Below are 18,491 nucleotides of genomic sequence, written 5' to 3'. Positions count from 1 at the left end.
ATGAATGCAACTCACCATCTGCTCAAGAACTAATAAATGTGAGCAATAAATGCTGGCCCAGTCAACAAACCACACTTCCCATATAAAATAATAAATATAATTTTAAAATGTCATTTAGATAGTCACATACAAAGGAAGACAATAAATATGCAGTGATTGCCTCATGTTTTTAACAGATTGCGCGGGAAGAAAGAATGAGAGGATGTTTTGCAAAAGAAAACATAAGGCCAGGATTTAGGATCAGTTAGTCACTGAGGGTGAAAACCTGAAAGGCCAGTCAGGAAAGCACTTTGACTGTGCTTTCTAATAGGCCTGTTTTGGTCCGACATATTCGCTGAAGAACGGAGTCAGTTTGTAGGGAGGCAGATGATGAGAGTTTTCCAATATTTAGTTGAAGATCATGCAAAAAGTATTGCGAGATAAACAGTATGATAACAGAGGGGCAGTGATAATTTAGCAGTGGACATTAAAGATGCTGACTCCATGCCTGCAGATGGCATTAGTAGAGGTGGCATGCAGATGACAAAGAATAACGACCAAGGAAAGATTATTGGGCAGTCAATAAATGCAATAAGAACCACATGAATAAACTGATACTTCTGTTGCATCCCATTGGACACCAAATACTATAGTAAATAAACATCAACAATCAAAGGCAGCTGTATAGGGATAGGAACAATCTAAATTTCAGGAGCAACAACCATACTTCAGAATCTCTCCATGTAACTGAACACTTACAAACTTAGGGATCAATTTGTATTATCTGTGCTGCACTCTATTTCTTCTTGTTACTAAATGCAGCACACTACACCAAGTGTGATCTAACTAGGTTTCATTTGGTCGTAACAGGGATTCCTATCTCTATGTTATAAAGGCCAGAACTCTGTTGGTATTTTTTGTTTAATTACAGGATGACAAAATCAACATAAAAATATTAGATGGAATTTAATACCAACATGTGGAAGACAATAGTTTGGTTAAAAAGTAAAACAATAATTAACCACACTTAGAGAGAAACTTATATGATGGAAAGGCAGAGGGATTTCAGAATTCAGAAACACAAGACATCACCTGAGCTGCAGGAAAACAATTTTGTTTCAACAACTGGGTCCAAAATATAAATTCACTTGATGATACCTTTGAAGTCTTTGCACAAGCTGGGATATGAGCCTGTCAGAAATGCCAGGACAAGCCTCTTCTACCAAAAAAATGGCTTCCCTTAGTTCTTCTACCGCTTGAGCATTACCGCCTCCAGCTCGGCTCTTCTCCTTGAGCTGAAAGGAAATGCAATCTGTCAAAACAATGGGAACATGCTTCAACCCATCAATACACTGGGAATCAAACCATTAATCAATGGGAGTAAGCAAAAATCCAATGGGGATATGGCTAATCTGTCAATCATAGGGAACATGTGCCAATGACTGGGAACGTGTGTCAATGCACTGGGAATGAGTCAACCCATCAAAAGACACTGGGAATGTGCCAACACAATACAATGAGAAAATGTGTCAATTCGGCAATCAACGAGAATGTACATTAATCAATGTATCTGGTGCTGCACGGTAGCTCAGTGGTTCGCACTGCTGCCTCACAACATCATGGATCTGGACAACTATCTGTGTGGAGTTTGCACGTTCACCTTGCATCTGCGTGGGTTTCTTCTGGGTGCATAGGTTTCCTTGCACAGTCCAAAGATGTGCAGATTAGGTGGACTGGCCATAGGAAATGCTGCATTATGGGACAGGGTGGGGGAAATTTGCGTGGGATGCTCTTTAGTAACGACTTGATGGACCAAGTGGCCCATCTCCCAATTGTCATCTCTCACTCATCCCACCTCCATCCCACACAAATAACTTTTGCATACCTCAGTAAATAATGGAGAAATAATTGTCGGTAAACACTGAGACAGCATGTGCTTTGGAGCATCTTCTACCTATAATAATAAAAAATATGAGGTTTAAGAGTTATTCTCCCTATCAGCTGCAACTCTACTTCAATCAAGTTGAATAGTGGTTGAGGTGAAAACAGACTTGCACATTGAAGCAAAGACGTAAAAGTGTAATCATCTCTCAGAAAACCTCAATGACAATGGTGATGAGGCCTATTGAAGGATGTCCGGTTAACATATTTGCATTTTTTATTTAGAGATGCTGCTATTTTCAATAGGCTTTCATCTAGAAGCCAACTTGCTCTGGGTAAACCGTTTGAAATGATGGGAACTTCAACAATAATTACACTCAATATTTAGTGCACCAAGGCAGACATTTGGCCCAACACATCTAAACCCGATGTTTGTGCTCCACTTTCATTTCACTTCCATTCAACATAACCTTTCTTTCCCTCATATGTTCATCGTGCTTCCTCTTTAATGCATCCATGTGATTAATTACACTAAATTACCCATTGTGTTCAGAGATGTGTAGGTTAGCCTTGGGAAATGCACAGTTACAGAGCTAGGATAGGAGAATGGGTCTGGGTGGGATGTTCTTCAAAGAGTCGGTGTGAACTTGTCGGGGCGAATGGCGTGTTTCCACACTTTCGGGATTGTATGGATTAATCACATTCACTCTATTTTTAAGAAAATTCCACACTGTCCAGGTTGAAACAAGCCACTCCTGAATCCATCAGATTTAACAGTAGTCCCTTTATATTTTGTGTTTTAGATATGAACTCTATATCTACCCCATCAATGCTTTTCTAATCTTCAATACTTGGTCAAGTTGCCTTTCGGTCTTCTTCTTGGTCTACCTCCTCCATCCCAAAAACTTGCCTTACCCCAACCCAATAACCACCAGCCATCAACCTCCCCAAACTCGCTCATCAACCCCCACCCACTGTGCCACCTCACCATACACCCAGCATGAGAAGTACGCCATCTTGTTCAGTCTTGCTTTGTATAAGTGAATCAGGTTTCACTAAATAAGATTTCCCAGAACCTGCTGGCAATTACATCACACTTCATAGAATCTCAATGTTACGCAAGCTACTGAAGCTAAAATATTTCAATTCATCTTGCCCCCTAACTATAGCAATTTAAGAATTATGTGAACAATTTCTAAAGATGAAACATCAAATTAAGAAGGTGGAACCGTCAAATACCTGATCCCTCTCAATAAGATCTTCGGGCTGCGCAGCTCCATTTTGTAGCTTGATTGGGTCTTTCTCTTTGATTGTGAAGATCCAGTCACTTGTGTCATTTCCTCCTGCTGCTTGTCTGTCACTTTCCCTATTATTATTGAAAAATAATTATTTTATTCTGTGGAAAGAAAAGGTCTTCATTGAAAATCATTACACCAGAAACAAATGAAGACTATTTTGTTATTTCTATCGGACATGTCTCAGTAGATAATACGTTCCTCTCAACCACAAGGTAATAGGTTCAAGTCCCACTCTAGGCCCTGAGCATAAAAATCAAGGCCAACACTCTAGTGCAGTGCTCCCTCAATCCTGCACTGATGGAGGTGAAGCCTTTTGGATGAAATGTTAAACTGAGGCTCGATCTGCCTGTTCAGTGATGTAAAAGAGCACGCAGCACAATTTCAAATGAGAGAAGGAGAATTAATCCCAGTGCCCTAACCAGTCTGGTTATTATCAAATTATTGTTTGTCGGATTTTGCTGCATGCAAATTGCCTGTTTTAATGTAGGAAACGCAACAATCAGTTCACTTCAAAAAGTACTTCACTGACTGAAAAACGCATCGAAACATCCGGTGGTCACAAAAAGCATATGTAAACATAAGCCTTTATTTTAAGGACTGCAAGAAAAGCAACAATTTGGAATTGCATAGCCCCTTAACATGCTTCTGAAACGAAATTCGAGACAGAGTGACATTAGAAGATTAAGGCAGGGGCTTGGTCTATGAGATAGATTTCAAGAAGCATTTTAAAGCAGAGAGAGTTAGAAGAATGCAACTCCAAAGGTTAGGATTTAGACAGCAAAAGATCAAGGAAGAAGCGTGAAATAGAGGCATGGTAGAGATCTTAGGGCCCTACCCCCAATCATATGAGTATTGTCGGCAAGACCAGCATGTACTGTGTATCCCTAACTGCTGTGAAGAACAACTGAGTGGCTGGCAGATGGTGAGATTCCGGAGTCTGCAGTCATACATAGACCAGGCTAGAAAGAGAGATTACATTCCCTAAAGAACATTAGTCGGTAAGACGGGTTTAACAATTCAATAGTTTCATTATTACCATTTATGATACAAGCTTTTATTCTCCTAATTAAGTGAATTTAAGTTGCTCTGCTGAGTTTTTGGATCATAAACAGAAGCCTCTGAAATAGTGGTACAGTAGCAAAACCCAATCTCAGCCCTGCCAGGATTTTATCATCCCCTCAGACCACCAGAGGATGAACAATCAGTCCTCAGTAAAGGCCTCACTGTCATACCCCTATGCTCCCAGATCAATGAATTTGACACGCATAATGACACTGAACATTTCTTATGCCACTTCCACCTCACTTTTTCAGACCACCCTCAGAGGACCTCTTCTCCCGTGTCCAACACATCCCATCCAACTGGACACCCTGTGCTGGCCTGCTACCTGCCCTCAATCTCTGCATTTCTATCTGACGCCGTGACCGCCTCAACTTGTCCACCCACACACCCACTCCTACCTTTCACCTTCGCAATGCACAGCCCTCCACTCCAACCCCAACATCACCATTAAACCAGCAGATGGGGGGTGGGGCCTATAGTAGTTTTGGCGCAGTGACCACTACACCACTTAAGCGAGGCGCCATCTCATGGTCACCTCCTCCTACTGCCCCTTTGACCACAGTTTTACCTCCCATCATCTTCCAGACCATCCACAACCTCATTGCCTCAGGGGATCTCCCATCCACAGCCTCCAACCTCAATCCTGGAACCCCGCACCACCCAGTTCTACCTCCTATCCAAAATTCACAAACATGACTGCCCCGGTCAACCCTATTCCAGTCCCACCGAACTTACCTCTGCATACCTTGAAATCGCTCTGACCCCCTTAGACCAGGGACTCCCCAGCTATGTTTGGAACACCACCAACATCCTCCACCTCCCCCAGGACTTTCATTTCCCCAGCCCCCAATGCCTCATCTTTACCATGGAAAAGCAGTCCATGTATATATCCATCTGCAATGACGAAGGCCTTCAAGCCCTCTATTTCTTCCTCTCACACAGACACAATTTCTCCTTCTAATCCTCCCACCAGGGGCACCCGCATGGGCCCCAGCTATGCCTGCCACTTCATCTGGTACATGGAATAGCCCACCTTCCGCAGCTACACCTGCACCATTGCCCACCTTTTCATCTACTACATCTCTGAAACACCTGAACTAAACAACCCCACCACCCTGAGGCTGAACACTTTAACTTTCCCTCAGACTCTGCCAAGGGCATGCAGGTCTTGGACCTCCTCCACCAACAAACCCTAGCCACCTGATGCCTCAAGGAAGAACGCCTCATCTTCCGCCTTGGGGTTCTCTCATAACAGCGGATCAATGTGGATTTCACCAGTTTCCTCATTTCCCCTCCCCCTACCTTATCCCAGATCCAACCTTCCAGCTCAGCATCACCCTCATGACCTGCCCATCTTCCTTCCCACTTACCTGCTCCACCCTCCTCTCCGATGTATCACCTTCACCCTCACCTTTATCTATCTATTGCATTGCCAGTTACCTTACCCCAAGCCTTACCCCCTTTCTATTCATCTCTCAGCTCCCTTATGCCACTAGCCTCTATTCCTAATGAACAGCAATTGCTCAAAACATCAATTCTCCTGCTTCTCAGATGCTGCCTGACCGGATGTGCTTTTTCAGCACCACGCTTTTCGACTCAATAGCAAAACCTCATAAATCTACCTTAGATACAAACATGACTTGCTCATCTTTAAAGAAAAGTGACTCTGGGGCTACACTGGTTGCAACACTAATCCAGTCACACTGAAGCTTGACCAATTCCACAGAATCACAATATACAATACGCCACAGAGGCCGTTTGACGATTGAGTCCACACTAGCTCTTTCAAAGATATTTCCAGTTAGTCCCAAGCTGGCAATTTAAAATACACACCTGCTTAAAGGATTTAGCTAGGTTATCAACACAGAATGTAGAAAGTTTGCGAGATCTACAAGCAGCTAAAGTTGCATAACTCAGAGTGCTTTTATCTCAATCGGATATACAGATAAAAGTCATCGCAAAAGGAACGAAGTTACAGATGATAATCAACACTGGAATGCAGAACCTATTGTGAGAAACGGAAAGTATAGCATTCTGCAAATTGGAACTTTATTGGGGGAGGATTTTTAACCTATGTGGAGCTGGAAAAGCATACTTCCAGTCGCTAAAATGTGTTATCCACCCAAAATAGTTCAGATAATGAAAATGTACTAGTGCACGTCCAGTCTAAGCTATGTTTTAGATCATAATGACCCTCTTCCAGCTTTTCAAAAAGGAGCTAGGCAAATTGAAGTTAGCCACTCATTGGGATATGGTGCATAATTTTGGTCTCCTTGTTACTGAATTAGTAGCACTGGGGAAGGTGCGAAAAATATTTATGAAGATTATATCAGAACTGAAGACAGTGCAGCTATCCAGAAAGATTGAACAGGCTGGGACACATATTTGTTTGAAAAGAGAAAGCAACAGGGTGACTTGACAGCAGTCTTACATTATGAAGTGGTTTGATGGAGGTGATGTGAGAGGACATAAAAAGGGAAATATAAATAAGATGGTCACTAATAAACTCAATAAAGAAGAAACTTTAGAAGCAAGTTCTTTATTCAAGGCAGTGGTGAAAATGTGCAACTAGCTATGAAATCAGAGAATCTTAAAATGATGCAGCATAGGCTTAATAATTTTGTACCAGGTCTTTGAAAAGAGCTGTCCATTAGTCCCAATCTCTGGTACGTCTCTAGCCCTACAATATTTATTTCCCTTGCATACTTATTTAATTTCTTTTTAACATTTTGCTACTGAATCTGCTGCCACAGGCAGTGCAGTCCAGATCACTGCTGGCTTCAAGTTCAGAAACAAAACTGGACAAGATATATAAACAAGGGAGCTATAAAGCTAGAAGTTATGTGGCGTATAATTCATTTCCTGTCTCTCCAATGGCTGTTCGCCATCTACAAGGCACAAACTGAAGCGTGAAGAATACTCTACATTTGTCTGGATGGGAGCAGCTCCAACAACAGTCAAGAAACTGGACATGATTTAGGACAAGTCACCCCATTAGACAGGCACTCCATCCACAACATCCAGACTTTCGCAATCAACACACAGTGGCAACCATATGAACTATCTACCAGATGCACTTCACCAAATCACCAAAGCTCCTGCGACAGCATCTTCCAAAATTGGCAACCTCTACCATCTAGAAAGACAATGCCTCGACATGCAAGTTCTCCTCCAAGCCTCACATCATCCCGATTTGGGATTGTATCATTGTTCTTTCAGCAGGTCAACATCCTGGGTACACACCCCAAGGACTGCAGCAGCTCAAGAAGACAGCTCTCCCCCAACCTCTCCAGTTAGGGATGGTTAGTAAACACTAACCTAGCCAACAAAGCCCACACCCTTTGAAGAAGAAAAAAAACAGTGATCTTGTCCTTTGTGCATCACTTTATGAAAGTATCCTCTGGGAGTCACTTGCTGGCAGAAACAGCCTCTCCTTATATACGCCACCGAAGCAGCAGGATTTTGAACTTTTCCATTAAATAATTTCTTTACAATTATAAAGAATAGCTGAGGTGCACAGTATGGGTATTTTTAAGGGTCAGGTAGAAATGCAGTTGAGGGAAAATAGAATGCAAGTGTACTGGGTGAGCTGGAACAGAGTGAAAAATGGCTCATGTAGATCATTACCATGGACTGTATGGCAGATTTCTGTGCAGTAAATCCTAAGTAACCCCATATAATACTGCATGGTTATCAAAGCAATTGATGTTCTATTGGTAAGACCAAAGCATCAAAGGAGAACTCTGTGAATGCACAGTAGAGGAAAACTTACGGGTCAGATTCATCTGAGCTGGAATGATCATGGTTCTGCTCTGCTTTCCATCTCTTGTACCGGTCAATTAATTCTGTCAAGTAAGAGGTCTTCTTGGAATTTCGAATTATGAATTTATGCTTCAGTAATTCTTTCGCTGTAGGTCTCTTAAGAAAATAAAGAAAACATTAATCATTCTTCCTTAAGCCGTAAAGCAAAATTTCATGTTTCTCATCATCAGAGGAGCAAAACTATTATGATGCAATGGGAGCATAGGACTATTAGAAATTTGTTCTTTAGAAAAAAGAAGCAATTATTCATCATCAATTCCTATATTGGCTGAGTCACACTGCTGTCTCAACATCACAAACTCACCACCAGTTATAGTAATGAGACAGCAGCCGCAACTATTTACAGTCATAGTGTCATAAAGATGTACGGCACAGAAACAGACCCTTCGGTCCAACCCGTCCATGCCGACCAGATATCCCAACCTAATCTAGTCCTACCTGCCAGCACCCAGTCCACATCCCTCCAAACCCTTCCTATTCATATAGCCATCCAAATGCCTTTTCAATGTTGCAATTGTACCAGCCTCCACCACTTCCTCTGGCAGCTCATTCCATACATGTATCATCATTTGCATGATAAAGTTGCCATTAGGTCTCTTTTATATCGTTCCCCACTCACCCTAAACCTGTGCCATCTAGTTCTGGACTCCCCCACTCAGGGAAGAGATTTTGTCTATTTATCCTATTTTTATATCTAGGTGTAAGTACAAATTCAAGTTACAGTAATAGTAATCACACTTCAAAAATACTTAATTGTTTGTAAAGTGTTTTGTGATAGCCTGAGATCTTGAAAGGCATTATTCAAATGCAAGATTGCTTCTTCTTGCTTGTTCTTCCATGCTGTTCACAAATATATATTCATAACTTAAGTTACCATTTAGGCCCAGAACACTCTCAAATACAGCAACCTGAGTCAAAATTTCTTAAAATGCTTAGTATGCAATTCTGAAATGAATCTATCAACAGAGTTATCAAAAACACATCAGTCACAGTTCAATGGATCAATGAATATATAGATTTTATTCTTTTAATGCCAGGAAATATGCACTGCCACTTCTTAGGATTCAAAACTGATTGAATGTTAGTAGGTGCTGACAAAATTGTTGACAATGTGATTAAAATAATTTAGCATCTGTTCACTAATTCAGAACTTGACATGAGTACAATATAAGGACGGAATGATGTAATGGTCATGTCACTGTAGTAGTAAGCCTGAATGTGAGCTAAAGGTCTATGGCCATTGGTTTGAATCCCACTTTTAGCAAATAGTAAAATTTGTATTCAATAAATATCTGGATAAGAAACTGGCCTTGTGGCGACCACTTTTGATTGTTGTAAAAGTTCATGAGATTCAGTAATATATTTTAAGGAAGGACAAAATACCATCCTTATCTGTTCTGACTCCAGACTCATAGTATTGTTGTTGACTCTCAACTACTTACTGAACAATTAAGGATGGGCAATCAACACTGGTCAAACCCGCACTGCCCTCATTCCATGAAACAAATGTTTAAAAAACAGGATTGGTGATGCATTTGAATTATGTCAAGTTGGGACCATACTGCACACCAGGAGGGAATTCGGATGGTTAGGAAAAAAAATTAAAACAGTAGCCAAGGTTCTCAAATCGTTGTTTTAGCAAGACTTTTAAATAACTTACAAAACTCGGTTCTTTATTCAAGCAAGCTTCAACAAATTCTTTGAGGGGTTTACTGTAGTTTCCTTCCAATGTTGGTGCATTGTTCTTCGGAATAAGGAACAAAACTTTCATTGGATGTAGCTCTGAATGTGGCGGTTCTCCTTTTGTAAGTTCTATGGCAGTTATTCCCAAAGACCAGATATCAGCCTATATAAACAGAACACAAAAAAAGTAACTCATTTCATATTCAGTATAAAATATTTGTTTCTATATGATGTGCAATGTTAGCCCTTTCAATACACTTGGGTACACATCAAGATTTTTACAGGTTGACCTTGAACCAAATTATAACCTGCCACAAATTTTCATCAAATAATGCCAAATGCAATTTCATCACGAGGACAGCATTTACATTGCTGTGCCAAGCTAATTGATCAACACTGGCGCCCATGAACAAGTCAAAACTGTTTTATGCGTGAATGCATCTACTGAAAAGAGCTGATGATATTTTAAAGAGTACCTATTATTTCTCCTCAAACTGATCAATTAATTTTCACACTGTAGAGATTCTGTGATTCTATGAAATATAGAGTCTGCAACAAACAAAAGCAGAAGAGTCATTGGATTTGAAATGTTAAATGCTTCTTTTTTTTAGATTCCCTACAATGTGGAAACAGGCTCTTCGGCCCAATAAGTCCACACCGACCCTCCGAAGAGTAACCCACCCAGACCCATTTCCCTCTGACAAATGCACCTAACACCTATGGGCAATTTAGCATGGCCAATTCACCTGACCTGCACTGCACATCTTTGGAATGTGGGAGGAAACCGGAGCACCCGGAGGAAACCCACACAGATATGGGGAGAATGTGCAAACTCCACACAGTCAGTTACCCAAGGCTGGAATCAAACCTGGGACCGTGGTGCTGTGAGGCAGCAGTGCTACCCACTGAACCGTGCTGTTCCACAGATGCTGCCAGACTTCTTAATTTCTCCAACAACTTTTATTTTCGTTAGTTTCACATCTCCACGGTTCTTTGTTTTACTTAAATCTAGGATCTTGCAGCAAAAGGTTCAATACCACTGACAGCGCATTAACGGAGCTGAAAATGTGTTGCTGGTTAAAGCACAGCAGGTCAGGCAGCATCCAAGGAACAGGAAATTCGACGATTCGGGCAAAAGCCCTTCATCAGGAATCCTTTAACCAGCAAGACATTTTCAGCTCTGAGCTCCAGCATCTGCAGACCTCACTTTTTACAGTGCATTAACGGAGCCAGACACCTTAAATTATTTTACTGCTAGATTACGCACTAATTTCTGCTGGCAACAATTGAAGAAAAGGTAAGCAGTGGTACAAAAAAAATGCTTAAAATAGCAGACAGAAATACTTTGTACCTTTTATATCTACGTGCGAAGTACATAACTAGATATAGGATTAATTTTTACCAAAGCTCAGACTGAGAACCACTCTGGGTCCAAACCAATGGGATTATTTTTGCCCTTCAATATATCCTTCTATTCCTTTCACAGACTGATACAAGCCAGAAGGAAATCATTTGGCCCACTGTGCCTAGGCCAGCTCTAAGAAAAAGCTGTCTCATTAATCCCACTCCCCTGCTCCTTCCACATAGCCTTGTAGGCACTTTTCTTTTCAAGTATTTCCAATTCCCTCTTGAAACAACTGAGTCTGCTTCCAAACATTATGAGATATTGCATTCCAGATTTTCTTTGTGTAGAAGAACAATATACCCATGTGGCCGTTGGTTTTTTTGCCAACCATCTTAAATTTGTCTCCCCAAGTTATCGGACCTTCTACTGGAAACAGTTTTCCCTTATTTGCTCCATCAGATCTTGAACACTGCTATTAACTACCCTCTTGATCGCCTCTGCTATATGGAGATCAATATCACCTTCTACAGTTTTACCACAAACCTTAAAGTCACCCATTGTTGGTACCATTCTGCTAAATGGCTTCTGCATTCTCAGTGAGGTGTTTGAAATCAGCCACAGTTACCAAATGGGACACAATCAGTGATTTATAAAGACTTGGCATGTTTCTTCCTCTAACATTCAGCCTTGATCATTCTGAATGATTGAGGGGGCTCAAATCGACTGAATGGCCTACTGCTGCTCGAATTTTCCATGTTACTTCTTAGTAACTGCACCTATGCTATTCACTGAGTGACTCAACTTGGTAGCCCAAATGGTAAAACCATGGTGTTTCCTTACTAACACATCGGCCAGGATTCCTTCAAAATAGAATTTTTCAAACTTCTTTCACGCAGAGTGGACATCATTGGCAAGACCAGCATTTTCTGGCAAATCACAACTGAAATGAGCAACTTGATAGATCATTACAGTGGGAAATTAAGAGTCAACACATTGCTGTGGGTCTGCAGTTACATGATGACCAGATCAGGTAAACATGGAATATTTGATTCCATAAAGAACTGCAGTAAGCCAGATGGATTAAATTACAATTGACAGTAGTTTCATAGCACCATTGCTAAGATTAGTTTGTATATCATAGATTTTATGAAGTGAATAAACACTCAGGGTTCAGAAAAGATTCACAAGGATGTTACAAGGGATTGGTGGGTTTGAGTTACAGCAAAAGGCTGAATAGGCTGGGGCCTTTTTTTTCCTGGAGCAGATGTCAAGGATGACCTCCTAAAGGTTTATAAAATCATGAGACACATGTTTAGATTAGATTACTTACAGTGTGGAAACAGGCCCTTCAGCCCAACAAGTCCACACCGACCCGCCGAAGCGCAACCCACCCATACCCCTACATATACCCCTTACCTAACACTACGGGCAATTTAGCATGGCCAATTCACCTGACCCGCACATCTTTGGACTGTGGGAGGAAACCGGAGCACCCGGAGGAAACCCACGCAGACACGGGGAGAACGTGCAAACTCCACACAGTCAGTCACCTGAGCCGGGAATCGAACCCAGGTCCCTGGCGCTGTGAGGCAGCAGTGCTAACCACTGTGCCACCGTGCTGCCGATGTATAGGGTGAATAGCCAAGGTCCTTTTATTTGTGTGGGAAGAGTCCAAAGCTAGAGGGCATAGGTTTAAGGTGAGAGGAAAGATTTAAAAAGGATCTGAGGGCTAAAGTTTTCATGCAGAAGATGTTGCATGCATGGAACAACATGCCAGAGGAAGTGGTGGACACAGTTACAAATACATGAACAGGAAGGCTTTAGAGGGAAATGAACCAAATGCTGGCAAATGGAACAAGATTGGTTTAGGATATTTGGTCAGTGCGGACCAGTTGGATTGAAGAATCTGTTTCTGTGCTGCAACTCCCCACATACGTTCGAGACACCACCCATGCCCTCCACCCTCCTCCAAGACTTCCGTTTCCCCGGCCCCCAATGCCTCATCTTCACCATGAATATCCAATCCCTCTACAGTCCATCTTCCGTAGTTATACTGGCACCACTCCCCACCTCTTCCTCTGCTACACTGATGACTGCATTGGCGCCACCTCGTGCTCTCGCGAGGAGGTTGAGCAATTCATCAACTTCAACACATTCCGCACCCTAACCTTAAATTTACCTGGACCATCTCTGACACCTCCCTCCCCTTCCTGGACCTCTCCATCTCCATAACTGATGACCGACTTGACACTGACATTTTTTACAAACCCACCGACTCCCACAGATACCTGGATTACCCCTCTTCCCACCCTACCTCCTGCAAAAATGCCATCCTGTATTCCCAATTCCTCTGCCTCCGCCGTATCTGCTCCCAGGAGGACCAGTTCCACCAAAGAACACACCAGATGGCCTCCTTCTTTAGAGACTGCAATTACCCTTCCCATGTGGTCAATGATACCCTCCAATGCATCTCGTCCACATCCCGTACCTCCACCCTCAGACCCCAACCCTCCAACCGTAACAAGGACAGAACGCCCCTGGTGCTCACCTTCCACCCTACCAACCTTCGCATAAACCAAATCATCCACGACATTTCCGCCACCTCCAAACGGACCCCACCACCAGGGATATATTTCCCTCCCCACCCCTTTCCACCTTCCGCAAAGACCATTCCCCCATGACTACCTGGTCAGGTCATGCCCCCCAACAACCCATCTGGCACCTTCCCCTGCCACCGCAGGAATTGCAAAACCTGCGCCCACACCACCTCCCTCACCTCCATCCAAGGCCCCAAAGGAGCCTTCCACATCCATCAAAGTTTCACCTGCACATTCACCAATATCATTTATTGCATCCATTGCTCCCGATGTGGTTTCCTCTCCATAGGGGAGACTACATGCCTCCTAGCAGAGCGCTTTAGGGAACATCTCTGGGATACCTGCACCAATAACCACACCGCTCTGTGGCCCAGCATTTCAACTCCCCCTCCCACTCAGCCGAGGACATGGAGGTCCTGGGCGACCTTCACCGCCACTCCCTCACCACCTGATGCCTGGAGGAAGGATGCCTCATCTCCCACCTCGGAACACTTCAACCCCAGGGCATCAATGTGGACTTCACCAGTTTCCTCATTTCCCCTTCCCCCACCTCACCCCAACTCCAAACTTCCAGCTCATCACTGTCCCCATGATCTGTCCTACCTGCTTATGTTGTTTTCCACCTATCCACTCCACCCTCCTCTCTGACCTATCGCATCCATCCCCACCCCCATTCACCTATTGTACTCTATGCTACTTTCTTCCCACCACCTCTCATTTGTCTCTCCACCCTGCAGGCACTCTGCCTCTATTCCTGATGAAGGGCTTCTACACGAAATGTTGATTTTCCTGCTCCTCAGATGCTGCCTGACCTGCTGTGCTTTTCCAGCACCACTCTAATCTAAAATCTGCAGCCCTTGTTTTTACCTCCAAGTCTAATTCGACCAGCTGCCATGATGGGATATTTCTCTGGGTTAGTAATCCAGAAACATTATAGCAATGCAACTAACTCGCCAACTTGCACTTAAACCGCAGCTTCAAAGAAAAACACCTCTGATGCACAGATACAGAAACAACAGAAGTTGAAGTTTGATACGAAGCCACATAGAGAGAATTAGGACAAGTGACCAAAACCTTGGGCAAAAAGATAGACTTTAAGGAGAATATTAAAAGGAGGCAAGACAGAGAAAGCAAGCAAGAGAGCATGAAGGAATTATAAATATTACATCCAGGCAGCGGAAAGAATAGGTGGAACAATGGAAGTCAATTGTTACAAGGCCAGAATTGGAGCACAATACAAATTTGAGGATTGCCGGGCTAGAGGAGATTACTGACATATGGAGGGGAGAAGCAATGTGATCAAATTTTTAAAACTCAGGCAATGCAAAACTTATAACCAATGTAAACTGGTGAGCTGAGGAGTGATGGTAAACAGGACTTGTAGCATCAGAGCTATACAGCACAGAAACAGGCCTTTCAGTTCAAATACCCCATGCCAACCATAAACACAAACTAAAATAGTCCCTCCTGCCTGCTCCTGGCTCATATCCCTCCAAACATTTCTTATTCATATACTTATCTAAATGTCTTTTAAACACTGTAACTGCAGCCACATCCACCCACTTCATCTGGAAGTTCATTTCACATGCGAACCACTCAGTGTAAAAAAGGTTGCCTCTCATGTCTTTTTAAAATCTTTCTCCTCTCATCATAAAAATAAGACCCCTAGTCCTGAAATCCCCCAACCTATGGAAGTCATACCTGCCATTCACCTTATCTATACTCCTCATTATTTTATAAACCTCTATAAGGTCACCTCTCAACCTCCTTTGTTCGAGTGAAAAAAGACAGAGTTCTAGAGATGTACAGCATGGAACAGACCCTTCGGTCCAACCCATCCATGCTGACAAGATATCCCAACCCAATCTAGTCTCACCTGTTCAGCATCTGGCCCATATACCCATCCAAATGCCACTTAAATGTTGCAATTGTACTAGCCTCCACCACATCCTCTGGCAGCTCATTCCATACATGTACCACCCTCTGTGTGAAAAAGTTGCCCCTTAGGTCTCTTTTATATCTTTCCCCTCTCACTCTAAACCTATGCTTTCTAGTTCTGGACTCCCCAACGCCAGGGAAAAGACTTTGTCTATTTATCCTATCCATGCCCTTCATAATTTTGTAAACCTCTTTAAGGTCACCCCTTAGCCTCTGACGCTCCAGGGAAAACAGCCCCAGCCTGTTCAGCCTCTCCCTGTAGCTCAAATCCTCCAAAGCTGGCAACATCCTTGTAAATCTTTTCTGAACCCTTTCAAGTTTCACAACATCTTTCCAATAGGAAGGAGACCAGAATGCTGAGTGTTAGGCTAAGTGCAGCAATGTTCGGATGTGTTGACATTTGGAGGGTGGAAGGTGGATGACCTAAAAGGAGAGAGAGGTAAATTATAGAATTTAGAGGTAACATAAGCATGGATCGGAGTTCCACCAGTAGAAGAGTTGAACTGTGTGTATTGGGCATTTTTATAGACACATTGACAAACTATGCCTTCATAAAAGGGTCACCTCGTTTATCTGCAGTTCATTCTGGAGAAACAGTAACAATCTGTACCTTTGAATCATATGCAGACTGTTTGATAACTTCTGGTGCCATCCAGAAGGGCGTACCCACAAAAGTGTTTCTTTTTATTTGCGTATCTGTCAGCTGCCCGGCAACTCCAAAATCTGCGAGTTTAACATCACCTTGCTCCGACAGCAAAACATTGGCAGCTAGGAAAAAGTATACAAAGTTAAGTGAGTGACTTGAACATGACCACTTGGTTTAAAAGTTTGAATGCAATTCCTTACCTTTTATATCCCTGTGGATTTTCTTTTCAGAGTGCAAATACTCAAGGCCTTTTAAAATTTCTCTTAGTATTGTCGCAATCTGGTATTCATCCAATGAACCAGGTTCTAACTAAGAAAAATAATAAAACTTTTAAAAACTTAGCAAAAGATTTAATAAATAGAGACGATTCAGCCCTCTGACCATGCTCCATTATCCCACTAAATCATGCCTTTATATTCTTCAACATCATTAACCCACTCAAAACATAAGCCAAACAAAAATCTGTCAGTTTTACCACTTTCAATCACAACCTTTTCAGAGGCAATTGCCAATGGGCAATAAAACGCTGGCCCAGCTAGTAATGCCTACATCCAGTAAACAGACGAGAAAAAAATAAAACCTGAGGCACAACATGCTCTCAGGGGAGAAAGTCAGAGATTTCTACTCCCCTATGTATTAAGAAATGTTTCCTAATATCACTCCATTTGACCTGGCTCTAATTTTAAAGAGTTCTTCCTTTTCTTAGATTCCTCTCACCAGAGGAAATAGTTCCCATTTACTCTCTCATGATCTTTAACGCTATCTTTAGATTGCTTCTTTAACCCTCTATACTTGAGAAAAAACAAGTCTGGTCAATTCAACATGTCATTAGAGTTAACCTTTTCAGGGCAGCATTACTTTAGTGAATCAGCATCGCACCTACTCCACAAAGGCAATACAATCTTCTGAGATGTGGGAATAAGATCATGATGCAATGCTTTAAATTAAACACATGCCACTACACTTCCTTTCAGCACAAATTATAACCTATTCCTTTTTCTTCATGTTGTCATCCATCTTTCCCTTAAATACAGACTTTGCATCTCTATTTTATAAATCTGCCCATTTGACGTGATAATTCAAAGCTCCAATTTGTAAGTGATGCTCAAATAAGTTTTGGTGGGATATATATTCTCAGAATAGTCAAAATAACTACTCAATGAGACAGAATGTCAGTATTCAGTTGGTTCTCTAGATTATCTTAACACTTCCTTTTCCTGATTTCACAAATTTTGACATTAGCTGGTCTTATAATAACTTGAATAACTATGTTAGATTTGTGATCAATCAAGCTAGCACTAAAAAGGACTACAGATTTTCCAAATGTTAGGGACGGCAATAAAGTTGCAACTTTTACGATTCAATTTTATAACCATCAGTGTATTTTCTGGAATTTCAATTTCTCACAAAATTTCAAACGTTACTTTTTAACTGCTTTGCAGAAAATCTATCTTGAGAGCTGCATTTAAAAAATCAAACTAATATTTTAGTCTGGGCTGACATTGATATCAGGTTCATTTTACTCTCATTGAAAAGTGTTATTCACTTTATAAAACCACAGTTCTTAAAACAAGACTGGGCAAAGTCAGAAGAGCAATTTCTCCATGGTATGTATTGCAGCCATTAAATTTTTATTTCTAAGAAAAAAACTACCTCCAAATGAATTTTCCACAGCAAAATTTAAAAATAATATACTTACCAGATCTAAAGCTGAGCCACCACCAAGATATTCCATGATAATCCATAATTTTGTGTCCTGCATGACAAATGATTAAAACTGTTTGTAAAGTGAATCTTAACATTTTAACAAGCAATGAGAAAACTTGACCTATTGCAAATTCCGCACTTCCTTTGTTTCACCATTGACAGCTGTTACATTAGATGCTTAAACTCTGCAATAACATGTAAGATTTCTAAAGGATTGAACGCTCTGGAGGCAGGAAGCATGTTTCCGCTGATGGGTGAGTCCAGAACCAGAGGACAGTTTAAAAATAAGGGTAGGACATTTAGAACAGAGTTGAGGAGAAATTTCTTCACCCAGAGAGTGGTGGATATATGGAATGCTCTGCCCCAGAAGGCAGTGGAGGCCAAGTCTCTGGATACTTTCAATAAAGAGATGGATAGGGCTCTTCAAGATAGTGGAATCAAGGGTTATGGGGATAAAGCAGGAACAGGAAGTGGATGATTGTGGATAATCAGCCATGATCATAATGAACGGTGGCGCTGGCTCAAAAGGCCAA

The 18,491-nt window shown here is 41.9% G+C and overlaps 1 protein-coding gene across 1 annotated transcript in view; it reads right to left on the bottom strand.

The window, feature by feature from the left end:
• The window catches only part of LOC132816383 (serine/threonine-protein kinase 24-like), a 52,058-nt gene that overhangs the window by 5,689 nt on the left and 27,878 nt on the right, over positions 1 to 18,491 (bottom strand). Inside the window, exons 3-10 of the mRNA XM_060825862.1 lie at positions 17,951 to 18,007; positions 16,452 to 16,560; positions 16,216 to 16,373; positions 9,703 to 9,888; positions 7,993 to 8,138; positions 3,100 to 3,226; positions 1,865 to 1,933; positions 1,138 to 1,274 (exon numbers count right to left, since the gene is read on the bottom strand). Of these exons, the coding sequence (XP_060681845.1) occupies positions 1,138 to 1,274; positions 1,865 to 1,933; positions 3,100 to 3,226; positions 7,993 to 8,138; positions 9,703 to 9,888; positions 16,216 to 16,373; positions 16,452 to 16,560; positions 17,951 to 18,007 (989 nt within the window). The remainder of the gene's footprint in view (positions 1 to 1,137; positions 1,275 to 1,864; positions 1,934 to 3,099; positions 3,227 to 7,992; positions 8,139 to 9,702; positions 9,889 to 16,215; positions 16,374 to 16,451; positions 16,561 to 17,950; positions 18,008 to 18,491) is intronic.

The sequence above is a fragment of the Hemiscyllium ocellatum genome, chromosome 6 (assembly GCF_020745735.1).
Source record: "Hemiscyllium ocellatum isolate sHemOce1 chromosome 6, sHemOce1.pat.X.cur, whole genome shotgun sequence".
Lineage (NCBI taxonomy): Eukaryota > Metazoa > Chordata > Chondrichthyes > Orectolobiformes > Hemiscylliidae > Hemiscyllium > Hemiscyllium ocellatum.
Note: the sequence above shows the minus strand (reverse complement) of the source record. Positions and strands in the feature narration are given on the sequence as shown.